This window comes from Maniola hyperantus, chromosome 21 (genome assembly GCF_902806685.2).
Source record: "Maniola hyperantus chromosome 21, iAphHyp1.2, whole genome shotgun sequence".
NCBI lineage: Eukaryota > Metazoa > Arthropoda > Insecta > Lepidoptera > Nymphalidae > Maniola > Maniola hyperantus.
Genome location: NC_048556.1, coordinates 10,763,376 through 10,787,129, shown reverse-complemented (window position 1 = coordinate 10,787,129; position 23,754 = coordinate 10,763,376). Strand labels below are relative to the sequence as shown.

General features: G+C 34.3%; 1 protein-coding gene and 1 pseudogene across 14 annotated transcripts in view; both read left to right on the top strand.

The window, feature by feature from the left end:
- Window positions 1–11,137, top strand: part of LOC117992537 (glutamate-gated chloride channel) — a 29,210-nt gene extending 18,073 nt beyond the window's left edge. For 2 of the 14 annotated variants that reach the window (XM_034980254.2, XM_034980253.2), the window contains exons 4-10: window positions 3,143–3,213; window positions 5,822–5,891; window positions 6,354–6,590; window positions 7,411–7,545; window positions 9,186–9,338; window positions 9,922–10,196; window positions 10,949–11,137. In XM_034980254.2, the coding sequence (XP_034836145.1) occupies window positions 3,143–3,213; window positions 5,822–5,891; window positions 6,354–6,590; window positions 7,411–7,545; window positions 9,186–9,338; window positions 9,922–10,196; window positions 10,949–11,137 (1,130 nt within the window). The other 12 variants (XM_069505697.1, XM_069505704.1, XM_069505703.1 and 9 more) reach the window with 11 other exon arrangements.
- A 60-nt stretch (window positions 11,138–11,197) lies between these two features.
- On the top strand, window positions 11,198–18,065 carry LOC138403808 (uncharacterized; annotated as a pseudogene).
- Window positions 18,066–23,754: the final 5,689 nt, after the last annotated feature.

The following is a 23,754-nucleotide window of genomic DNA, read 5'->3' as shown; positions in this document are numbered from 1 at the left end:
TTTAACAACTTATAAACGACATTTATATGATTTAACATTAATATTAAAACTCATAAATATCGTCAACGGGTGAAATTCAAAAATTCCTTTCCAATCCACTCGGATTTGGTCGCTTTGAGAACTTTTTTGAATAAAACCGCGATACAGCGTTACTGGAACATTGACCTCTTTCGACAGGTCCAGCAATTGTTAATATTAACCTGTTCGTCCGAAGTATTACCACAATAAGCGACATTAAGATGGTTAGTAAGTTTTAACATTCCAATGAGAATAGTCATCGACCGTCGTACAGCTTATTTGAACTATTTTGTGTGAAATCTCACGTTGTTAACAAATTATAAACGACATTTATATGATTTAACATTAATGTTAAAATTCATAAATGCCGTTTAAACCATTTAACATGAGAGAGAAAGTACTGAAAAAAGGTTGTGTAAAAAGATAAGTTGTATTTATGATACGTGAAACGTATTTTAATAAGTGAGATGTCATACAATAAAACCGCTTGAGCCCTTACCATGGGTTAGTTATTAATACTGGTGATTGATACTTTGATATAATTCCTTAAGCATCGACACATTTTGTAGAAAAACGTGAATGTTACAGGTTTTATAAATATAATTTTATCGTATTTGTACATTTTTCTCTTTGTAATAAAAATCGAGGAAATCAAGAGCAATCTAAGAGCGAGAATTGTTTTGATGATTTAGGTAATTAATAGTAAAGTAGATAATTGCTCATAATTAGAGTAGCATTGCAAGTCATTACTAATATTTGTAACTCTATGGTAAGGGACATCCCGTAGGATTCCTGTGTCTTTTTTTAAGTCCCAATGCCTGAAAGTGGTTTTGAGTGTTCTTTTTTAACGACTTCCAAGACATAAGGCTCTTATAATTAGAAAAATCTTTAACATTTTCCAAAATTTACAACCGTCTTCAAACGGGGAATCGGTTCTTTTAAATAAAAATTATGATCTACGAATCCAAAAGAATAATTCAGACTTCTTACTAAATTCAACGAAAACATTAAATAAAAATACGCCTTTTTGAAGCCGGTTTTTTATACAATTCTTAGATGTCTTATTAGATGTTACAATGTATTATAAACATTAAACAATTGGCTTTTTTGACATTTGGACAATTCTTATGTCTAGAAAGTCTTGTAATGTGAGTATTTGGAACTCATATTTCGGCCTGGTGGATAGAAATCTTCAATTTGTAACCGCACGAGTGCGGACGTGTTACGACTTTCTAAGGTTGTTATTTCTAGCAATAAAAGTAAAGGAAAAAAAGCTGGGTACTCGTATCCCGTATCCTTACATACCCAATGCAAATTTGCTTTGGAATTTATCGAAAATGTTCTATCCGTTATTTTGATTTGAAAAAATACTAATGCTGCTTTGCTATCATAATAAAAATGTAACTCAAAGAACTGTTATCTTTTGTATAACAAAAATCAATACAAAAGCTTGTACATGCGACAAAACTAATTCATCCTTGGCGTGATCATAAGTTATGTGTTTGAATTGATATTTCATCGTTATTTTAATAAATGCAGCCTTGATCATGTAAATATTTAAAAGTGCATATTTAAAACGTATAAAATTACAATAAGTAGATTTTTTCATGTAAGACACTAGGTACTGGCTAGAGAATATTGACTATGATTGTTTTAATCATCAGATTATATATTGATATAGAGGATTATGCAAATCATACCATTAAAAATTCAACCCTGAAGAGTGCCGATTCTAGCCATAAGTCAAGCTTAAGTTTGATCCGTTCTAAGGCATTGGATATAAACAGTCATGAATATTAAACCATATTCTCACAAAGGAAAATATAGCTTTTTCATTTGTAACTAGTAGGTATTTAGGCTTCATATTGTAAAATATTCAAATTATTGTATTCCATCTTCCAACTAAAAAGACAAAAATACTATGTTTCTAACTAAAAAAATCTTTTAGCACAGATTTAGAACTAATTATATTATGTTAGCATCTGAAAACTATATATTTAAATAATGCTTTTATATTTTAAAGGGCTTGGAGGAATTATTCATTTTAAAATTAAATATTTAGATAGTTTGTTGAAATTCACATTTCTAAACACTAACACAAATTCCTATAAACAAGCCAAAAGTTATGTTTTCTTTCCAAGTTTTATTTTAGACTTTCTTTTCACAGTCACCACGTAATTCGTATTTTGATATTTTAAAATTTCATTGACATTATAGCTATCAAATAGGATTTGTATATAAAACTTACAGACAATAAGGTGAGTATATTAGACAAGTGTGTGGTTTTCAGAGTCGGCACCGTGTGACAGAAAATGTTTGCTCCACTAGGGTTTAGTTTTTTTAAATGTAATATCAACCATATATTTTGCTTGGTACTTAGATGGGCCAGCGGTAGTGAGCGTCAATATATTTGTCCGAAGTATATCAAAAATCGATGACGTCACAATGGTAAGTCAACGACCGACTGGACCATGCATCTAGATTAAGATAATGTATGAGATTGGTTTTTTCTATAAAACGGTTGTTATTTCTTTCACCAAGTCAAATGAATGGGCAATTCACTCCTTCAGTTTGTGGAGAGATTTACCCAATTAAATGTACAAAATCAATTTTATATTATATTTTTTCTTTATTTTCAATCTTCTTCCCTTTGGTGTTAACGACCAAAATCGTTTTTAGCCGCGCGCGTTTTCGTCCCTAATAGCCGCTTTAAACGTGTACATGCGTAGGAATGAAACGGAAAAATAAATTTTTGGAAGGTTGGTAATTGGTATTCATTATGTTTAGCACTTTCCAGCGATTTATTTTTAATTGTTTTGTAATTAATATGATAAATAATAAGCTTCTTACTTTTGAGAGTGGTTGATTCTATTTCATAGACTTCAAACCTAATATTTCATTGACTCTTCATAATGAAATGGACTGGATATTTTTTATAGATTTAGTTATTTTTTCTGTAGTGTCAGATCCATCTCATTAAATATCTTAACATATATAACATTATGCCATTCACTTGCGTCTAATTTTTCGATATTTGTATACAAATTGGGTCTAAAAATATGTTAAAATAATCTCATACAAAAGCGGTTCAATAAAATTAAAAACGTGTTTTTTTCTCACTAAGGCGAAGCGCCAACGTTAGTTCGCGTCAACCTGTATCTTCGATCCATCAGCAAAATAGATGATTACAAAATGGTGAGTGGTTGCACATAACCAATTAACCAAACGATGTTATTAATGTCATTTTTATTATAAAACAAAGTTTCGTTTGTGTGAATCAAAAATATGATAAACAAAAGGATACAATAGAAGCTTTGTTTATAGTAAAACTGGCCATAATCAAGTGGATATCTGGCAAAAATGCACTGTGCTAAACATTCTCAAGCTATCGTTATCGTATTTGGATATGTGTTTGTGACTTTTGTTTTATTATTTGATTTTTAATATTTACTTTTATTTTGAATTCTTTTGCACATTTTTCCCCCTAAATGTTAATTAGACATTTGAATTAACATTGTGTTAAACCGTATAAATAAAAAATAAGATTGCGGTGCGGCGCCGCGTATCCCGAATTTCGCTAGATAGTTAATTTTCTTTGTATTATGTAAGATATATGAAAAAATTTATATTGTTTATTTTTATTATTGTATATAATTTAATTTTTTTTTGTTAATTTTTTTATATTATTTTATCGTACTTAGAGGGCACACTCCGATACTTCCTGTAAAAACACCTGATGGATATTGGCATATTATATAAGTAGTTATTTGGCACAAAATTTAACCGCTTCGGTATATTCAGCACTTAATAATAACCAAGTATAATTCGATTAATTGGATGTAAAATAGCGTTAATCCGTAACAATGATATATATTATGACCAGGCTTCTGTATAGATCACAGGGGTAAACGCGGCCCGCACCTTCAATTAATAAATAATAACAATCATCTCATATTTTGATTTGTTATCAATTTTTTATTAATTATTATATATCATGCTTTATTTTCATTACTGTCATGCATATTATTTTTTGAAAGAATATATTATTATTATTAAACATATACTTAAAAACTATTTTGGTCGTGTACGTTGACTGTGACATAATTGATATTGTCTTGTTCATGTGAATTTGTGTTGTGTAAAAGTTATTATTGTATCGGGATCTATCGTCGCGTCCGCACTCGGCTTCGTGCTTCCGATCGGTGGCTGACCACCCGACCGCAATATGTGACCCTCGCCCTGAAGCTAGTATTACCGTATCGTAGATCTAGTTAACTGGTCCTTGAGCCTGCATGAAGGTATTGACAAGCATTCCACTGACGAATGCAAAATGGTGAGTTGGTTTCAAAGTTGCGCTTGACTTTGTATGACGGCATGCATGGCATGATTTGTGTCAATTACACCTATATCGATATAAAATCCCCTCAACCCATGAATTTCACTCGATGAACCATTTTTATTATTCAACAAGACTATATTAGATTCTGTAGTGTTGATAAAATTTGCACAAGTTCTTTATCTACAATGATTTTAATAATATACTTATATATCGATATATTTTATTTGAGTTAGCTTTTGGGTATTTCTCGTGAATGAAGAACGTGGATGATAATTTTAATTTATTTAAAAACTTAATCATAACCTATTTCAGATTGCACAACGGACGCTTGAGTCAAGCTATAAAACAATCTTTTTTTACGTAAAATAAATTTAAATTTAATGCACCCTCCTATTCCACTTAGGATATTATGACCTATGTCTGGCCTACGTCCAATAATGTAAGTAAGTAATCCATTGTGATGATTTTGTCGGCATCAATCACTGTCTTCCTGTTGAGATACACTATCAATGGATATATTAACATTATACACTAACGTGCATTAATGTACATCATTATATTATTTACCTTTATGACCCTTATTTATGTTAAATTTTAGTACTTACCTACAAATATGAAAGTACCTTATTTTATTCACGTTTAGTAAGTACCTATTACTTTTTTCACAAATATTTTATAATCAACAGAGGAATTCCCTTTCCTTCAAAAAGAGAATCCAAAAGCTAACTTTCCAGAGCACGAATATATCTATATTTTATAGTGTAGTTTGCTTTCAGTGTCACGAAAATTCATTTGACTTGCTCTATTGATGTCGAGGGCTCTATTTATTATTCTTAGTTTTCAACTAAATTTATCAAAGAACCTTCGACATCGAGTTTTTCAAACATTTTTGATGTTTGAAGATAATTTTATAATAATTATTGAGACGAAATTGGCGAATTGGTTTTAGAACATTACTTTACAAACAGTATTCAATGAAAAATTTCAAATTTTAAAATGATATGAAATTTTACTAACGAGCAAGTTCGTAGACACGTGTTGTCTTTTGCCAATCACGAATTATTAAACATCAACCTCAACAATTTTGACCAAATTCCCGATTTTGTCGCTAGTGTAAAATAATGTGACTTGAAGCAAATTATTTTAAAGATTTTATCAGCGACAAAATCAATTAAAACCCCCGCAGATCCACAAAAGCTTTTTAGAATTTTACGAAGGTAATAAATGCCAATAGAATGAAGAATTGTTTTGAGTACAGAAAAATAGACATCATTAGCGTTCATCCTTTTGGGATTAATCAAATGTTTATATTTTGTTAAACATATTTCAATATCTATAAAATCAAACACTGACACTACTTCAAAATCTTCATACTTTGATTACTTCAAAATTTTCTACTTTGATTATTTCCTAAAGGATTTTAACCATGCATATCTCTTTTCTAACAATTCTAAATGTTTTCAGGAATACTCTGTCCAGCTGACCTTCAGGGAGCAATGGTTAGATGAGAGACTCAAGTTTAACAACTTGGGAGGTGAGTTATTGTTTTATTTAAATTTTCAATTTACCTATAGGTATATAAATATACGTAATTATACATTACTTACAATCATTTGTACAAACGTAGCACGGATTGTTAAAATCAGTAAATATATCATTGAACATAATATGTATACCTAATAAGTAATATTTATAAGATCTAACATGTTAGAATCGTGTAAAATCATTATTTATATGATTTAACACGTTTTAATATAGTGTTAAAATTATTTAAAATGAGTTGAAAAATAAAAATTATCATTTGCGTAACACACTACACAATATTTATATGATTTAACATTACGTTAAAATTAAGGTGAATCTCCTTTTAACTGAGAATGAAAATGCATTTGGGGTTAAAACGTTATTGTACGTAATAAAAGTAGCGTAAAATAAAAAAACGTTTTTTAACGGTATTTTTATTATAAAATGGTGAACATTTTCTTTTGGCAAACAGGTCGTCTAAAATACCTCACCCTGACGGAAGCGAACAGGGTATGGATGCCTGACCTGTTCTTCTCGAACGAGAAAGAGGGTCATTTCCACAACATCATCATGCCTAACGTGTACATCAGGATTTTCCCCAACGGGAATGTGCTGTACAGCATCCGAATCTCTTTGACGTTGTCCTGTCCCATGAATCTGAAGTTGTATCCGTTGGATAAGCAAACGTGCTCCTTGAGAATGGCCAGTTGTAAGTAAAAACGTAAATTTTTTATTCTTAGTGATTTTGTTTGTAATTTCTCTCTTACTACATAACTAACTAGTTTATAGCTATATCCTCACAGCCATCGTGCATCACTCGAGAGATATAGATTCTTAAGACAATATGTATATAGAACTTTCATTCAAGCGATCCCGGAGCGGATGGAACCCATAATATTCTAGACCTAGCGGTTCAAGCTATACTTTGATATGTCAGTCAGTTAGTTTATCCTTTATGATATGTGTAGATTATGATATGCCAACGTTTGAAGGGTGTGAAACTGTGTTAAAGTTATAAAGGGTGCTCAAGTTAAAAAGAGCGTGAAACTTATTCGTTATTCAATATTAACATCACATTAATATCAATGAAAATGAATGTTAAGCTACATAAAAATTAACACGATTTTAATTTTATATCAAGCTAAATAAAACCGTTTAAAAATAAATAATCATTGAATTCATAAAATATTTATGTGATTTTAAATCGTGTTAAAATTAATAAATGCTAATAACTCATAAATACTTAAAAAATACTAATATAAGTACCTACTCGGTAAATTTTTCTTTAACTAAGCGTGAAGCTTCTTTTAGTAAGATTATCAATTGAATATTACGTGACATTTATTAAATAGATGACATTTATTAAATAGATGATATTATCAAAATTAAACAACACGAAAGTAACCTTGTAACGGAGGGCACACACAATAGGTACCTAGGTACTATTTATTTCAGAAGGAGAGATGTTAAAATATTATGTGATCTATTAAATTGGTTCTACTTTATGTTTGTATATTTGCTGTATATAGATGGCTGGACGACTGACGATCTAGTTTTCCTGTGGAAGGAGGGCGACCCTGTGCAGGTCGTGAAGAACCTCCATCTGCCTCGCTTCACGCTTGAGAAGTTCCTCACTGATTACTGCAACAGCAAGACTAATACTGGTAACTATATCTTCCTCAGTCACATAAGTACAGTAGGTAAGCGGCAGAATTTAACGTAGGTACACCCGCACGTCACCCGCGTTATCCTGCACCGGGTTAGCGCGGGGGCTGTGCGGGTGTGCAGAGCTTCCCCACCCTGATTTGAGGGGAGACCTGGGCGCGTTTGGAGCCCTCGTAGCTTTAGTTTTAAGTACGTATTAATTATCACCAGTATATCATTTATCATCTTACAAATAAAAATTTATGACAATCAGGAAGCGTAAAATTTTACCAATTCTGAATAAATGATTTGAGTTCGAGTTTGAGTTTGATTGCTATCTCGACTTATCGCGGACTATAATGTTGTCGCACTTGTAGTTTCCGTCTTTTGAACGGAACTCACGCGATCTGTTGCGTCATCATCTTGAGTCGATTTGTATAAATGCGGATGTTGTTGGTTTTTAAGCTAGTCTCGTTCCGGCACGAGACTCGACCGACTATTAAATGCTTTTTGTGTTTAGGTCGCCATTTTGATTAAGTGGTTGCAATAGCAATTATAACAGACGACGAGTCTTCTGTAATTGTACAGCTCGGAACAGATAGACACATCACAGCTCCATGTTGTACAGCGAATCATCTGTCATGTCCCTGTGTATAGCGTCATCGCGTGCTCATTCATCACTGCAGTGTATTTCATGACAGTATTGTATTTCATATTTCATGTCAAGCTATCAAGCTATTGTTTTCGTTACACTGAATAACACTAAAATGTAGGTTGTACTGATGCAGCTTTAGATGTCGCTGCATGCATAAATTATTATTTTATCGAATAAATAGTAACAGTTGAATATTTATTTAGTACCTACCTACAAACTCATAGATTTATAGTTTCAAAAATTTTTACTCCTTACGCGCCATTTTAACTTTTTATGTCAAATTTCATGTTTAAAGTACGATTAACCCTTAAAGGATCACTTTGATGTCTGTCTGTATGAAAACCGTGAGTTTGTGATCAGAACACACAAAAGAAAAATTAAATTGTGGTTATGAACTAATCCATTCCATACTAATATTATAAATGCGAAAGTGTGTCTGTCTGTTTGTCTGTCTGTCTGTCTGTCTGTCTGCTAGCTTTTCACGGCCCAACAGTTTAACCGATTTCGATGAAATTTGGTACAGAGTTAGCTTATATCCCGGGGAAGGACAAGGGCTACTGTTTATCCCGGAAAATTAAAGAGTTCCCACGGGATTTTTAAAAACCTAAATCCACGCGGACGAAGTCGTGGGCATCATCTAGTAATTAATATTTTCAATTTTCGAAGTAAGATAACTGTAGGTAATAGGTAGTACATTTATAACTTAAATCTAAAAAATCTTAATTTAAGTACTTGCCGGTATGCACTGAGGCACTAGGTACATAGGGCAGTCCGGCTTTTCACTAATAGCCTTCAGTATGGCGTCGGTGCTCCCCAGTGCCCCCCTCACCCTGCGCATCAGCGATGCGACTCGTTTGCGCAATGCATAGTAGTACAATGCTCAATGCATAGGAATACAATGCTCAATTCATAGGAGTACAATGCTCAATGCATAGGAGTACAATGCTCAATGCATAGGACTGCAATGCTCAATGCATAGGAATACAATAATGCCATATATTTCAGGTGAGTACAGTTGCCTGAAAGTGGATCTGCTGTTCAAGAGGGAGTTTAGTTACTATCTCATCCAGATCTACATCCCTTGCTGCATGCTTGTGATCGTGTCCTGGGTGTCCTTCTGGCTGGACCAGGGCGCTGTGCCAGCGAGGGTATCGCTTGGTAAGATCTCACTATCTTCACAATGTGCTTTCTTAATTCGTATTTTTATCTAAACCCAACTATTCCTCGTATACTTATCGTTAGGTATATGTTTATTTTTTGTTTGTATTTACTGTTTGTTTTTGTTAATAAATAAATAGATAAATATCTTGAATTCTTGAATCTTAATAGTGAATTCTGTTTCTTCTTCGTATTTTGGTTTATTAATTTCATCTTGGCCTGAATGAACACAATTTGCTTATGAATACAATAATAGGATTAAATTATTACAAAATTATTTGAAAAGATACTAAAGATAATTATTATTTATTTTTATTTTTGATTTAACTATAGAAAGTGCAAATTAATTCAAGAACAAGAAATCTTATCTATATTATTCCTTTTCTTTCCGTGGACTTTTATTTATAAATCTTGAAACCTGAATCCACAATAAGTACTTACTAAATCTTAGTTTTGATTATAGAAAAATAAAGTTCCATGACGCTTCTTAATCGCTATATTATAGTTCCTAAGAAATAAGTATTCCAATCTCTTACAAATTCTCTACAGCATCCACTTTGAATGACATTTTATTTTTTCTCAGGAGTAACGACACTTCTCACAATGGCAACACAATCATCAGGCATCAACGCCTCACTACCCCCCGTCTCATACACCAAGGCCATTGACGTATGGACGGGAGTCTGCCTCACTTTCGTCTTCGGGGCGTTACTGGAGTTCGCCTTGGTGAACTACGCCTCTCGCTCTGACATGCATAGAGAGAACATGAAGAAGTCGAGACGGGAGATGGAAGCCGCTGCAAGCATGGACGCAGCGTCAGACTTGCTAGATACAGATAGCAACACCACTTTTGCAATGGTGAGCTCGCATTTGATTAGGTCCTTAGCAAGACGTAGTCTTTGATTTAGAATTCTAATAGTTGCATTTCGTAGCTAGCGTATTATATACGTTGTTTTGTTTATTTACGAGTTCAAATCCTTGGTCCTTACTTATAAAGTCATTTCTTCGGTGTGATGATTTTGATGACTTGATTATTTAGCATGATTAGTTGCAAATTGTGATCTTTATTATCTACTTTGTCATTCACTTTATTGAATTCGATTAGTTTTGGTATCAGAGATCATACATTTTGTATGTTAGAATTTAGTTAATGCAATTTTACACTTTCAATATTGATTCATAAAATCTTTGTACATCTATCTTGATACACAATTTTAATACATAATCTTAGACGTTGTCGAAAGAGAAGATTTACTCAATATATCTATATTTTAAAACATTTTTCAATGATGCAGAATTCAGGTTTATATTATCGATTCAATTAATACTTATTATTTTAATAAAGGATACCTAGATAACTAAATATTTAATTTTGACTCTGATAGTCTTTCGGTATTTTACAGGCTTTCTATACATAAGAACAAAAGCAATAAGATTATATAATAGATAACTCAATAAGTATTCTCGAAACTAGGTTTGCATTTGAAAAACTTTTTTAAATTCTGTTTCAAATATTTGGAATGTTATGTTAGGGAGAGAAAGCAACTAGTTTTTAAAAAAATGTCCAAAATGTACCACGTTCGTCCTCCCTGACTGTCTGCAACTGACAGAAGCCACTCATGCGCGGCGGCGTGGTGGACTCCAAGATGCGGCAGTGCGAGATCCACATGAGCCCCCCGCGCAAGAACTGCTGCCGGCTCTGGATGTCCAAGTTCCCCACGCGCTCCAAGCGGATAGACGTCATCTCGCGCATCACCTTCCCACTCGTCTTCGCGCTCTTCAACCTCGCTTACTGGTAAGCCTTACAAAATGTACCACGTTCGTCCTCCCTGACTGTCTGCAACTGACAGAAGCCGCTCATGCGCGGCGGCGTGGTGGACTCCAAGATGCGGCAGTGCGAGATCCACATGAGCCCCCCGCGCAAGAACTGCTGCCGGCTCTGGATGTCCAAGTTCCCCACGCGCTCCAAGCGGATAGACGTCATCTCGCGCATCACCTTCCCACTCGTCTTCGCGCTCTTCAACCTCGCTTACTGGTAAGCCTTACAAAATGTACCACGTTCGTCCTCCCTGACTGTCTGCAACTGACAGAAGCCGCTCATGCGCGGCGGCGTGGTGGACTCCAAGATGCGGCAGTGCGAGATCCACATGAGCCCCCCGCGCAAGAACTGCTGCCGGCTCTGGATGTCCAAGTTCCCCACGCGCTCCAAGCGCATAGACGTCATCTCGCGCATCACCTTCCCACTCGTCTTCGCGCTCTTCAACCTCGCTTACTGGTAAATCTTACAAAATGTCTTGTTTTTTTTGTTTTTCGAGTATTTTAAGAAGTTTGGTGACTGTCCTTCTTATGTTGGGGAGTTCCGATCACGGACACATGGATATGGAGTCATCATTACTAAGTTACTAGCCTTGATGGGTACTACCAACTATTTGGACCAGTAGAGACCTTTGTCGTGGTATAATGTAGTGCTGTTTTGAGAAGCAGCTGCAGCTGTCTATAAATTCCTGAAGACTTGTAATCTTAAAAGCTAACAGAGAGTTTGAGCCGTGAAAAGCTAAACAGACATACTTTTGTTGGGATTTTGATAGAAACAAAAAACTTGCTGTAAGTTGGAAAATAAGACATTACGTATTGGTTATCAGGTCGACTTACCTATTCCGCGATGAGGACGAGGAAAAGTGATTCTCCTTGTCCACCGAACGCGGCGCGGATGTGGTGCGCCTCGTCATCGCCGTGCTCGCGCCCTACGCGTTCTTCGTGCTCATCTACCTGCTGTGGCTGCGCCCAGCCGCCGAGCCGCAGGTGACCCTCGCGCGCCGCCACCGCCGGGACACCGGCGCGCTGCGCTGCCGGCGGGTCTGACGCGCGAATATCTAGTGCTCAACACCTCCTTGACACCTTCCAGCTCCTACTTAACATCCTCCCCTCCACATACACTAGGTATATACAAAACCTTCCAAATATTTCGGGCTTGAAATCTTCTAGCTTTCACTTCCACTTGCTACACAACCGGCACTCCATTTCACTCCTGCATAAGGCTCCGACCACCCACAGTCAGTCACCCACACTTTACATACTTAACCCTATATACAAAACTTCCTCTTCTAATTTCTACCCCATAAAACAACTTAACAAAAACACCAAAACCTGCGCTTACACCTTGCATTTTATCATTATTCTGACAAGTGGCTTACTTAGCAAATTATCTCTCTACCCTCCTACTCTATCTACCTTAGTGTAAGCTAGAAGGGGTTGGGGAGGTTTTCTCCTCGACACCTTCTAGCCACCGGCATTCCGCTCTGCAGGCAGTTCTGACGCCATCATCCCTACTTCAAATGCCTAGTATACAAATAAATTCCCTGCCTCCTTGAAATCTTCTGGCTTCCACTTCCTAAAATTGTCTGTTCTGACAACTGGAGAACAATTTGCCAAAACACGAAAACCTGCCACTTGCTTCATCTTAAAAGTGTTCTGTTCTGACAAATGAACCACTTGTCAAAACACCATTTTCTGTGGTTTATTTTTTCTAGTATCCCGTGATTGTTACGTTTCATCTTGATCGCTTTAGCTATCTGAACTGTATCCTCCTTTCACAGCACTTTCACAAGAGTCCAACTACTATTACGCTTACTATAAATATATAGAGTAATTGGGCTATACTCTCTTCCTCATTAGATTTTGTTAGCTGAACAAATTTCATTTTTGGTTTATTTCATCTATATATACATTTGACAATAATTCCTCTCTTGTATAGAAATATTTTTGCAATCATCTTTTTCAACTTTATGTTGCTCGTGTTCTTTAATATAATCCCATTTATTTTACTTTTATCAATAATTTAAACTAATGAGTTTTGGCTTCGCTCTTCTCTCTTCTTCGAATCTATCACTATATCTGAATCTATTTAATTTTTGGCTGCTTTACTAATATCGCATCTTAACTTGTCCCGAATTAAGTGTTCAATTAAGTCTAATTAATTAGTTTTCATAGCTTGCAGCAGCTCCTAGCTTCCCTATCCAAAACACTTATAGACTTGATACTAGATTTTGCGCAGACTGATATACACCAAAGATGAAAATCAAATCCCTATGCGTAAAGCGCATTTGCGCGTAGATTGTCTTATGTACTAGCGTGATATGAAGCGACGCGGCTGAGACAGGATAAATATGTTTACCTACCCTCATATTCACAAAAGTTTAAAAGGTTCTGCAAACGTGAAAAAAATATGTTTTGTCTGTCTTGCCTATTTAAAATGACATTGATAAAACACATTTGAATATAGCAGGAGACTTGAAGCTTTAAACGTTAATCAAAGACATCTGTATCGCTGCAAAGCTGGGTGCAGTATAGAGGTAGGTAAGTATATAAAACTTTTAGATTTTTATGAAATGGATGGGTCATATTTTTTTGAGTTAAAAGACATTGTACAAAGAGCACAAAAATGTTAATTTGAAGATAAATTTTGGATAATTTTTACCAAGCGATCACCGGGCAGTTTATCAGCTTACTAGATAGAGAGTACAATATTGATACGTAGGTATAATAAATGTTTAAATTGCACGAAAAATAATAAACACTATTCTCATATCATACCTAATATAGTTAAGTATTCGACGGTGTTATACGATTTATAACGATGCGAAACGTAGAAGTGCGTTACGCTGCGATAAAATGTAGTTATTACCTAACACACATAATCATACAAATCTGTCTTGTTCATTATATTATATTCATTATATAAACAGGGATATTTATAAAATACAGGCAAAATTTTATTACAACAATTTTAAATAGGTACCTACATATCAAAAATTGCGGACCGGCAGGATTCGAACCCACATCTCCTGGGATCGCGCCCGACGCTCTGACCACTAAGCTACGGTTCGCTTACTGCCAGTGACAAAATTTGTGACATGTATGTTCACTCAGTACTGAAGCGACTGTTAATGCCATCTAGTGGCGACACTTTTCTGCAATCGAAACTCTTATTTTTATTCGAACATTTTTTGTCCTGTCTTAATATTAAATTAGTCTATACTCTATAGAGAACGGATAATAAGGCCGCGTCATCACGAGGGAAAATCCTCAAACTTTGGTAAGGTTATGTCATGTTTAAAAATGTTAAATTTTAAAAAAACCCGACTTTAAAAAAGGACACTATGCGACGTGTAACTATATTTTAACTAGAAGTTGCCCTACGAATCTTTTTAGTAGAAATTTTGCTATTATTTTTTAAACATTCCTGTTATATACTAGGTACATTTATGACTAGATATTAAGTTTCATTTTATACCAACAAATATAAATATAATCTCACAGTAAACCGGAATAATTAATTTAAATAGGGAAAACACATAATTCGCAGCTATTCGCATCGTTTCGCATCGACGTAGTTTATAATTATTATATTTATAGAATACGAAAGACTGTAGGTACATAATGTCAGTCGGCCATATTGTAGATAAAATGACAGTTACCACATAGTTCGAGATGTCACGCTAAAATAATCCTAATGCCTTTTAAAATAGGGATCAAAGCGTGACCAAGCTATGTCTGTACTATTATAGTAGATACGAATAATATGAATGGATCCATATAAAAATATTTAATCTTTGGAAATATACGTGAACGTTATTTTATTAATGTCTATACCCTATCCGCGGAAAGAAGTCAGTAGGTATAGCCGAGCGCTCTCTCGTTAGATAATCCCATACTAATGACAGAGGCAAAAAACTTCAGTAGGCGTTAACTATTTTAAGTCACCAACCAATCACAAACATGTTTTCAAAAAAACATTCGAAATTGAATTCGAAAATGTTTTCAGAAAACATTCGAAATTTAATTCGAAAACACAGTTTCGTCTGGTGCCTCAAAATGGTTAGGGCCCACTGAAATTTTTGCCTCTAACATTTGTATGGTACGTAACAGACAGAGCGCTAATTACGAAAATAGTTGTGTTACTAGTAGGTACCTAACTAACGTCGCACTATTATTTAAAGTGTAAAATACTTTAAGGGGGAAGATATTTTTAATCAACTAGGTACTACTTTTTGTTCTTTGATCCAATCTGAATCCGAAAAAATAACTTATACTTATAATTTTTTTTCCGGATTTGATTATAAAAACTGGATGTCATTACCTACATACTAAAATAAGGGTAGGTGCTAATTGCGTCAATGTGGCTAATTCCGTTGTACACAATCTCTAAATTAAACTAAAATGGCACGACTAAATCTATTGCTACCCCTTTCATAATGATGCTTGCGGAAAAGGATAGCACTAGATTTAGACCTGTTAATTTAGTTTAATTTAGAGATTGTGTACAAGAGAATCGGCCCCTATTCTTCTAAACTAATGCTGAGACCAAAATGTCCGGTGATTCAAAATAATTCTAATAACTTCAAGAAAGAAGTGCAATGTGTTATTGAAAACCGAAATATGGGTAGTGGGTACAACAGAATCAAACTGTAATTTCTGCAGTCCACGTATATTTTCGATTGGTGTACACAATATTATAGTTATTCAACTTTTTCATTACCTAATAATAATATGTGACCTCCTACTCCTAGAATGTAGTTCAATATTCACACTCCTTACTTGTTAAATAGAGTCCTAAGTCGTCATTCACAATTACCGTATTTAGCCGTAGGTTCTATTATAAGAAAATCATCAAATAAAAGGAATTTATAAAAACAGACCGTTTATGTAGTTTTTAGGATGTGAATGCGTTGAAGCGGTATTTTTACAACGTACAATCTAAAAGTATTTTTTATTTCTTATATTTTTTCCAATTGAACATTCTTTCATATTAAGAATTTTTACCAATTTTTAATATTATATAAAATTAAATATATCGGGGAAATGTCTAGGTATTAAATGTGGTAAATAAAAGATAAATCGGGAAAATAAAGAGATCTTGTATTATGTAATCATCAATGTAAATCCGGGCGACACTAGATAGGAAATAATGGAAATAATAAAGTTGTCGATACGTAGGTACGAGAGAGAGTAAACGGCATTTTTAATGATAAAGTTAAAGATATTTTAGTAGAAACGATTTAAAGATTGTACGTTGAAAAATATACTGACAAATGTGAAAATGTAGGTGATCAAAGTGTAAATAACAACCTACTCTACACCTGTGTCGCTCATTGTAAAGTAAACTATACTAATACTACTACTGTAATATTTAATGTTACTGTAAGTTCATTTCTCTCAACACACTATTTCTCACACTGTAAATATATAAAGTATGTAAAAGAACCTTTGCACGCGACAACTTTTTTACGCGACTAATTCTTGAACTAAAAGCGTCAGACGCTATTGAACGATTTTAACTTGCAATCGTTAATTTTATAACGCCCAAAAAGTCATCATCTGCGAAGGCTTTATATCACAGCATGATTGTTTTTAAGTTTTACAACACATTGGTAAACTGGCATGAAGGATAAATCTTAAAATGAAAAAGAAATTTCTAGCAAAAATATCTTTTTTTCTTCCCATTAATTAGTAAATTGTCTTAAATGAATCAAGAAAAAAATGGGGATGATCTATAAATAAAGCTCTGCCGATCAACTCCTCTTTGAAATATAAAACAATAAATATCAATTGATCCCATTAATTCATAATAATTTATTAATTAAGGAAAATCTTCATTCGACCTCTTTTCATTTGTTTGGTGTTATCGCTGAATTCCCACGGGAAATTAGGGCTGACACCTAGGTATCTAGATAGATAAAACTTGGAAAGCAAAACATTGTCTAAGTACATAATTTCATACAAATCGTTTGAGCCGATTCTGAGAATAGAAAAAAAGAATTGATAGTTTACAGTATAGAAGTAATACATATGATGATACATAAATCTGAGTTTGAAAAGTACCACAGAAGTAAACAAAAATACAGTTACGAAAGTAAGTTAAGTAAAAAGGGCTGGAGAAGAATCTAAACAGTCTCCGTATTGGGGCGGAGCAGAATACAATCCCCAATCCCACGTCGGGAGACAAGGGTGTCGTAAGAGGCGACTGAACCCGACCGGTGGTAGGGCCAAGGGACCCGCCTGGCGACGACCACCCTCCTGCTTAAATCTGTCGATCGGTTTGTAACGTTCGGCTGCAAGCATGGAGCGCCAGCCAAGGTATGAATTCCATGCGGGATGAATCGTAACTAGCGTTCTTCATCTAACTTTACACGGTCTTCATGTAGATACTCTTGTATCTTGCTGATGGTTTCGGGAGGCTTTTCAGATTGCTCTGTTATTTTGAAGCTATATTTTTTTTTAATTAATTTAATTACGTTTAAGTTTCTTCACTTTGTTTCTCAGAACATCATTTTGGTTATTTGAGAATTTAAATATTTTGTTTATAATGGAAAAATGGGTCATCGTTGCTAGGCGTTTTTACAGTTAGATTTTTTAGTTTTTTGAGCTTGTTTGGGTCGCGATTTTAGAAGTACTGAAGCATCGTGTGAGTTTAGTAGATGTTAACGTCTGCGGCCATAAAGTATTTGGATGGTTGCCTTTAATTTACTTACTTCATTTTGTAGCAAAGAAGGTATTAATTAGGATAAGTTAGGATAAGGTATATGTATAAACATCATGACATTGATTAACATCGATACATCATCTATCCCGACTATACTCACGTGCCTAGTCGACGTAAGCCCGATTAGTTTCCACTTTCCAACCCATCCAGGGTCCTTTTTCACAGGGACTTAGCGCGCAGTTACGCGCTGCCACAGACTACAGTGTATCGCGCTGCGTCGCGAGCTGAGTCCCTGTGTAAAAGAACTAACACTAATCGGGCCTACGTCGACTAACCACGGGAGTATAGTGTATCTGTACTTGTTGGTTTGGCTTCAAAGTTGTTAACTTTGCAGCCATACCAATCGTTGAAAATTGACTAAGTCGATAACGGATGAAGCTTTGAGCTTACCGTTTTTAAGGACTTTGTTCGATATTTATTTTGTTGTTTAGACGAACTTCATTTTTTTAAATATCACAAACGCACAAAATATTTTTAAGTTACAAACTTCATTGCCGAAAATGTACTTATTGTTTTGGGTTATCAAATCTTGTATTCTGTGACTTCTGTACATTGAATAATAGGTGTTCCCATAACATACGGTTCAAAACCGCAGGCATCTGCCAACTTCGGGTGTTTACAAGAAGATTGCCGTTTCAGAACATACGATACATTTTCTCATTACACCTGTGAAGCTTTGTTAGTTTGAGTTCAACCCAGAGTTAAACTACGCTGTAGGTGATCTCCGCTGCTTTTTATTTATAAATAGTTGTTGTAAGCGCTTTAAGTTTTTTTTCTTTGTGAAGATTTTAAGCGCGATGTTCTATTCAAGATTCTGAGTCTCTCAGATCTGTAGATTAGATGGACTTTGCGTTAAAGTCGTCACCATTTGAGGTAAGGGGATCAACAGCCTAGTTTCATTTGGAACTTATATTGAATTCATCTTTCGTTTGATTATCAAATCTCTAATTGATCGTTCATTTCCATTATTTTTGTTTCTATTTTTTAATCTGCTCAATCTTCTAAGGTTTTATTGACTCAAGCAAATTTCAACCCTCGGTGCTTTAAGTTGTTAGATTTCCAAAATAATAATAATTATATTTTAATTATTATTGGGCGATGATTAAATGTTACATTCCTACCAAAAAAAACTGGTTTAGGTATCCGGTACCTATAAAATAATATTATGATAATATTATCTAAATCTAAATATTTAGATAAATCATGAGTTACGAAAATATTGCACTTCGGGTTAGACTTTAGGTAGAACATGATAAATTCTATTTTTTTTTATTTTATTCGCAGGTGTTAAATTAAATGAATTTATTTGCTTCAAGTAGTTATGTCAAGATTCACCAGCGCCCGGTTAGGAACACAATATAATAATAACAAATTGTAAACAAAAAACAAAAAAACAGAAGAGCCAGCAAGAAACTCGAAAGAATATCCTATCATAATAGGACATGTATCCAATTTTTTTAGTTTAATATCTGATATAAACATACAATATATTTTCATTGAATGAAAGTGAGTAAGTATATTGAAAGAGAATTTATATAATGTTATAAAGCAAAACTAAACTTTAAACTATTGTAAGTCTCTGAAGTCTGAAACTCACGTGGCCGGAATATGCACGACTATAGGTATCTACTCTATCCACGGAGAGAAGTTAGTAATAGGGCTCTCTATTTCAAGTAATCCCATACCTACAAATAACAGAGACAAAAACTCAGTGGGCGTTAACCATTTTGAGTGACCAACCAATCACAAACTCAACTATGTTTGCGAATTTAATTTCGAATGTTTTTGAAAACATTTTCGAATTGAATTTCGAATGTTTTTAGAAACATGTTTGTAATTGGTTCACGCCCACTGAGTTTTTGTGTCTTTCATTGTATGGGATTACGTAACAGAGATAAGCCTTATACTCCATGGATAGAGAATAGTTTCGAATCAGTCCGTGGTACATTTTCTGCTTGGGTTCAAAACTTGTCGGGCATACCCCGACTAATCACGTGAGTTCAGCTGTCAGAGATTTACCTAAGTATATTTGCAAAGATATAAAAACGTTTAATTGTTATGAACAACGATAAAACAATCTTGCTGTGATGAAAACTATATTAATTTTAAGTACATAACTAATTATTATTTAAATGTAATATAATATAATATCACTATCGCTGTGTTCGGTTAAAATAAAATATTATAAAAATATGAATTAAGAAATGGTTATCCATCCAATTTTGGTAGCCATTTTTATGTTTTCTGTTACGATTTTTGCTCATTTCTCTCTTTCCGTCCCTTTGTTTCGGCAATTCATATTTTAGATTGTTAACTAGGGTAGAACATACTTTTAATACTGTATGACCCGCGACGTGGGGTTGAGTATTAAAATAAAAGTTTATTTTACCCATGTTTTTTTTACGTAGTTCAATAACAAGTCATACACATAGTACCTACTTGTATTACGTGTATAATTTGAGGACAAGCGGATGTGATCGAAAAGTGACATTCCATCAGGAATTTGGTTAGATGTGTTTCTAACTCCTAACTGAAAGCAAAATGAAATGGTGATTTTCCTAAGTCTACAAATCGAAATAGAAATTGTAACTTTTATTGATGGATTAATTTATAACTAAACTTAAATCGGTGCCTACAATCGATCGATTTGGCCTATCACTTTAGACTTTAGCCGTGCGGCTTAAGGTGCCTACAGATTTGCTCGATTTTTGACCATCGCCCAAAAAATCGAATTACTAATGTAATGTGTAAGCGATATAATATGATCGACAACGTATTTTAGTCCATCGCCACTGTGAATCGTTTTGTCGATAGATAAATCAAAAACTAGTTTAATTTTGACTTTGATATTTTATCGATTAAAAATGCAAATAAAATGTAAAATTTTATCGATCTAAAATGCGCAAGTAACAAACAAACAAACTGAGAAAATCTGTAAGAAACTGATAGATCTTATTGATTGAGCGACAAACGATCGTATCTAAATCTGTAGGCACTTCAGTTAGTGATTTGAGACCTAAGTGACTAGGGGGCGAAAATGAACATGGTGTTAAAAAAACTTATGAAAATACGGTCTTCTAAAAAAGATGAAAAAATGCTCGAATTCATTTATTTAACTCAAATCAAATAATATTAACCAAATAACAGATATTATAAATGTCTACCTATCTAATAAACTTGATGCGTCAATATTTTTATAGTAGGTATGTGTTAAAAAATCTCATTTTATGTGGTGCAAATTAATGTTATAACTGTTTCAATAATAGTTCTTGTCGTACGATAAATACATTGTATTCAAATATCCAATTGTATTGTAGGAATCCTGTAGTTTAAATGTACCCATCGATTGATTTAGATATGTCCTTTTCTGATGATTCTTGGGCTGTGATGAAGTGTAGTAAAATATTATGTCGGATATTTCGGGGGTCGTTCTATTATTTTGATACTGGCAACTACGGTAGCTTCCTAGTTATATTGGTAACATTCATCTGAAAAACAAATAAAGGTCAATTACCCAATCAAATGATTTGTATAAATTTCGTCAACATATCGATATAAAGTCATTCCTCAGAGTTCAGACAAAGGAAAACTATCAGAGTCATTCAAATCGAACTTCTCAAAAATATCTTTAATAATAAAAAGTCGTCACATTAAAAATGTTAAGTAGATGTTAACACGACTTAAGGCTTAAGAAATATTGATGCAAAGTGGAAAGCGTATTTTCTTAAATGTTTTGTCATTTTTGAAGTAAGTAAACTGAATTTTTACTCCGTACGTTATTTCTCTAGTGTACCTAACTAAAATCCTCGCGAATGTGCACGTCTCTTTTATTTCACTCATTACTTTATTCTTAACTTTATAGAGAAGAAGATTTAGTAGGCACATAATATATAGCAACTTATTAAATGACATTGCCCATGGTGACTTTTTGTAGAGATATAGCCGCGCATATCTTGAGCGAGGTTGTAGCGATAGAGAATCGTGGGTAAAAGGTAAACAAGTTAGCTGCCATTGCAAAAGACGCGTCACTTCGCTTCGCTTTCACTCTGCGGCAATATGTCTTAAGCCTAAATCACTAAGATAAATCATCTTTTTTAACGGTAATCTATTAAGTATATCTAATATCGAAACGGATATTTCAGGAGGGAAAATACAGTTGTTATAAAAAAATCAACTGTTTAGACTTAATGTTGCCATTGTAAATGTTTCTAATAATGATAACTACAACATCAGCATTATTATTATAGTTTTATTTACCTATGTTGTAATGGAAAGTTGTATTCAGAAATTATGCTGGAAGGGATTTTAATAAAATTATACCCATCTTTGAATGAGTTTTATTTCGGTATCAGTTTCATCATGATCAACCCATCGCCGGCTCACTACAGACCACGGGTCTCCTCTTAGAATAAGAAGGGGTTAGGCCATAGTTTACCACGCTGGTGAAATGGGGACTTGCAGACATCACACACCTTTGATAACCTTATGGAGAACTCTCCGGCATGTTTCCCACGGTGTTTTCCTTCACCATTAAAGCAAATAATTAACCCAGGTAGGTACCTACCTAGTTAATCAACAAATTACTTTAAAAGATTAAACACACTAAAGTTAGAGGTGCATGCTCCGTAACGAACCCCGGCCCCCCGAATAAGATACCGAAGTAAGATTGGCGAAGATGATTAAATGACAAAGCCATTAAATCACAACCAAAATTATGTTAGCGAATTGAATTTCAATCGAATGTTTTTTGAAAACATTTTCGAATTGACTTTCGAATGTTTTTTGAAAATATGTTTGTGATTAGTTAACGCCCACTGAGTTTTTGTCTTTGTCATTTATATGGGACTAGCGTATGCTCGCGACTTCGTACGCGTGGACTACACAAATTTCAAATCCCTAATTCACCCCTTTAGGGGTTGAATTTTCAAAAATCCTTTTTTAGCGGATGCCTACGTCATAATAGCTATCTGCATGCCAAATTTCAGCCCGATCCGTCCAGTAGTTTGAGCTGTGCGTTGATAGATCAGTCAGTCAGTCAGTCACCTTTTCCTTTTATATATTTAGATAACGTAACAGAGAGAGAGTGAGCCCTATACTAACTTCTCTCGTTGGATACAGTATCATCATTATGAAATGAACCTAAGCTACCACTTACCTACATTCTACTACGGAATCAAGTCGCTTACTGCTGCAGCTGTTCGTCCAAGTTGATAATAATCTCGTCGTCTCTAGAACGCTTCCCCCATCCAGTTGAAAACGTCAGCTGCCCATCCGAAGCAGCGAAGAGATTCGCAGCAGCCAGCAGCAGGCATAGTGCTGCACGTTTGATGAAACGTCGAAAATCCGCCATTGGTTATACTCTATCCACGAAAAGAAGTTAGTAAGTATAGCGCTAAATGACAGAGCCAAAAATCACAGTGGGCATGTCGGTGATAACTTATAACCATTTTGAGGCACCAACCAATCACAAAAATGATTTCAAAGGCATTCGAAACTCAATTCGAAAATGTTTTCAAAAACATTCGAAATTCAATTCGCAATAATAGTTTCGTTTGTGGTTTGTTGGTGACTCAAAATGGTTAACGCCCACTGAGATTTTGGGCTGTGTCATTTTTATGGGATTACTTAACAGAGAGAGAGAGAGAAAGAGAGAGAGAGAGAGAGAGCGCTATACATACTTCTTTCCTTGGATAGCAAACTACGATATGAAGATGGAACTTAGAATGAATGTCCCCAAAACACCCGTCCTTTTTATATAAAACCTTAACAGTTTTCCTATAAATCTAACCACTAGTTTTATACAAACGACTTTTTGTTTCAACGCAAAGACAATAAGAGAGAAAATGGTATAAAATAATAAGATTTGACGCTTGG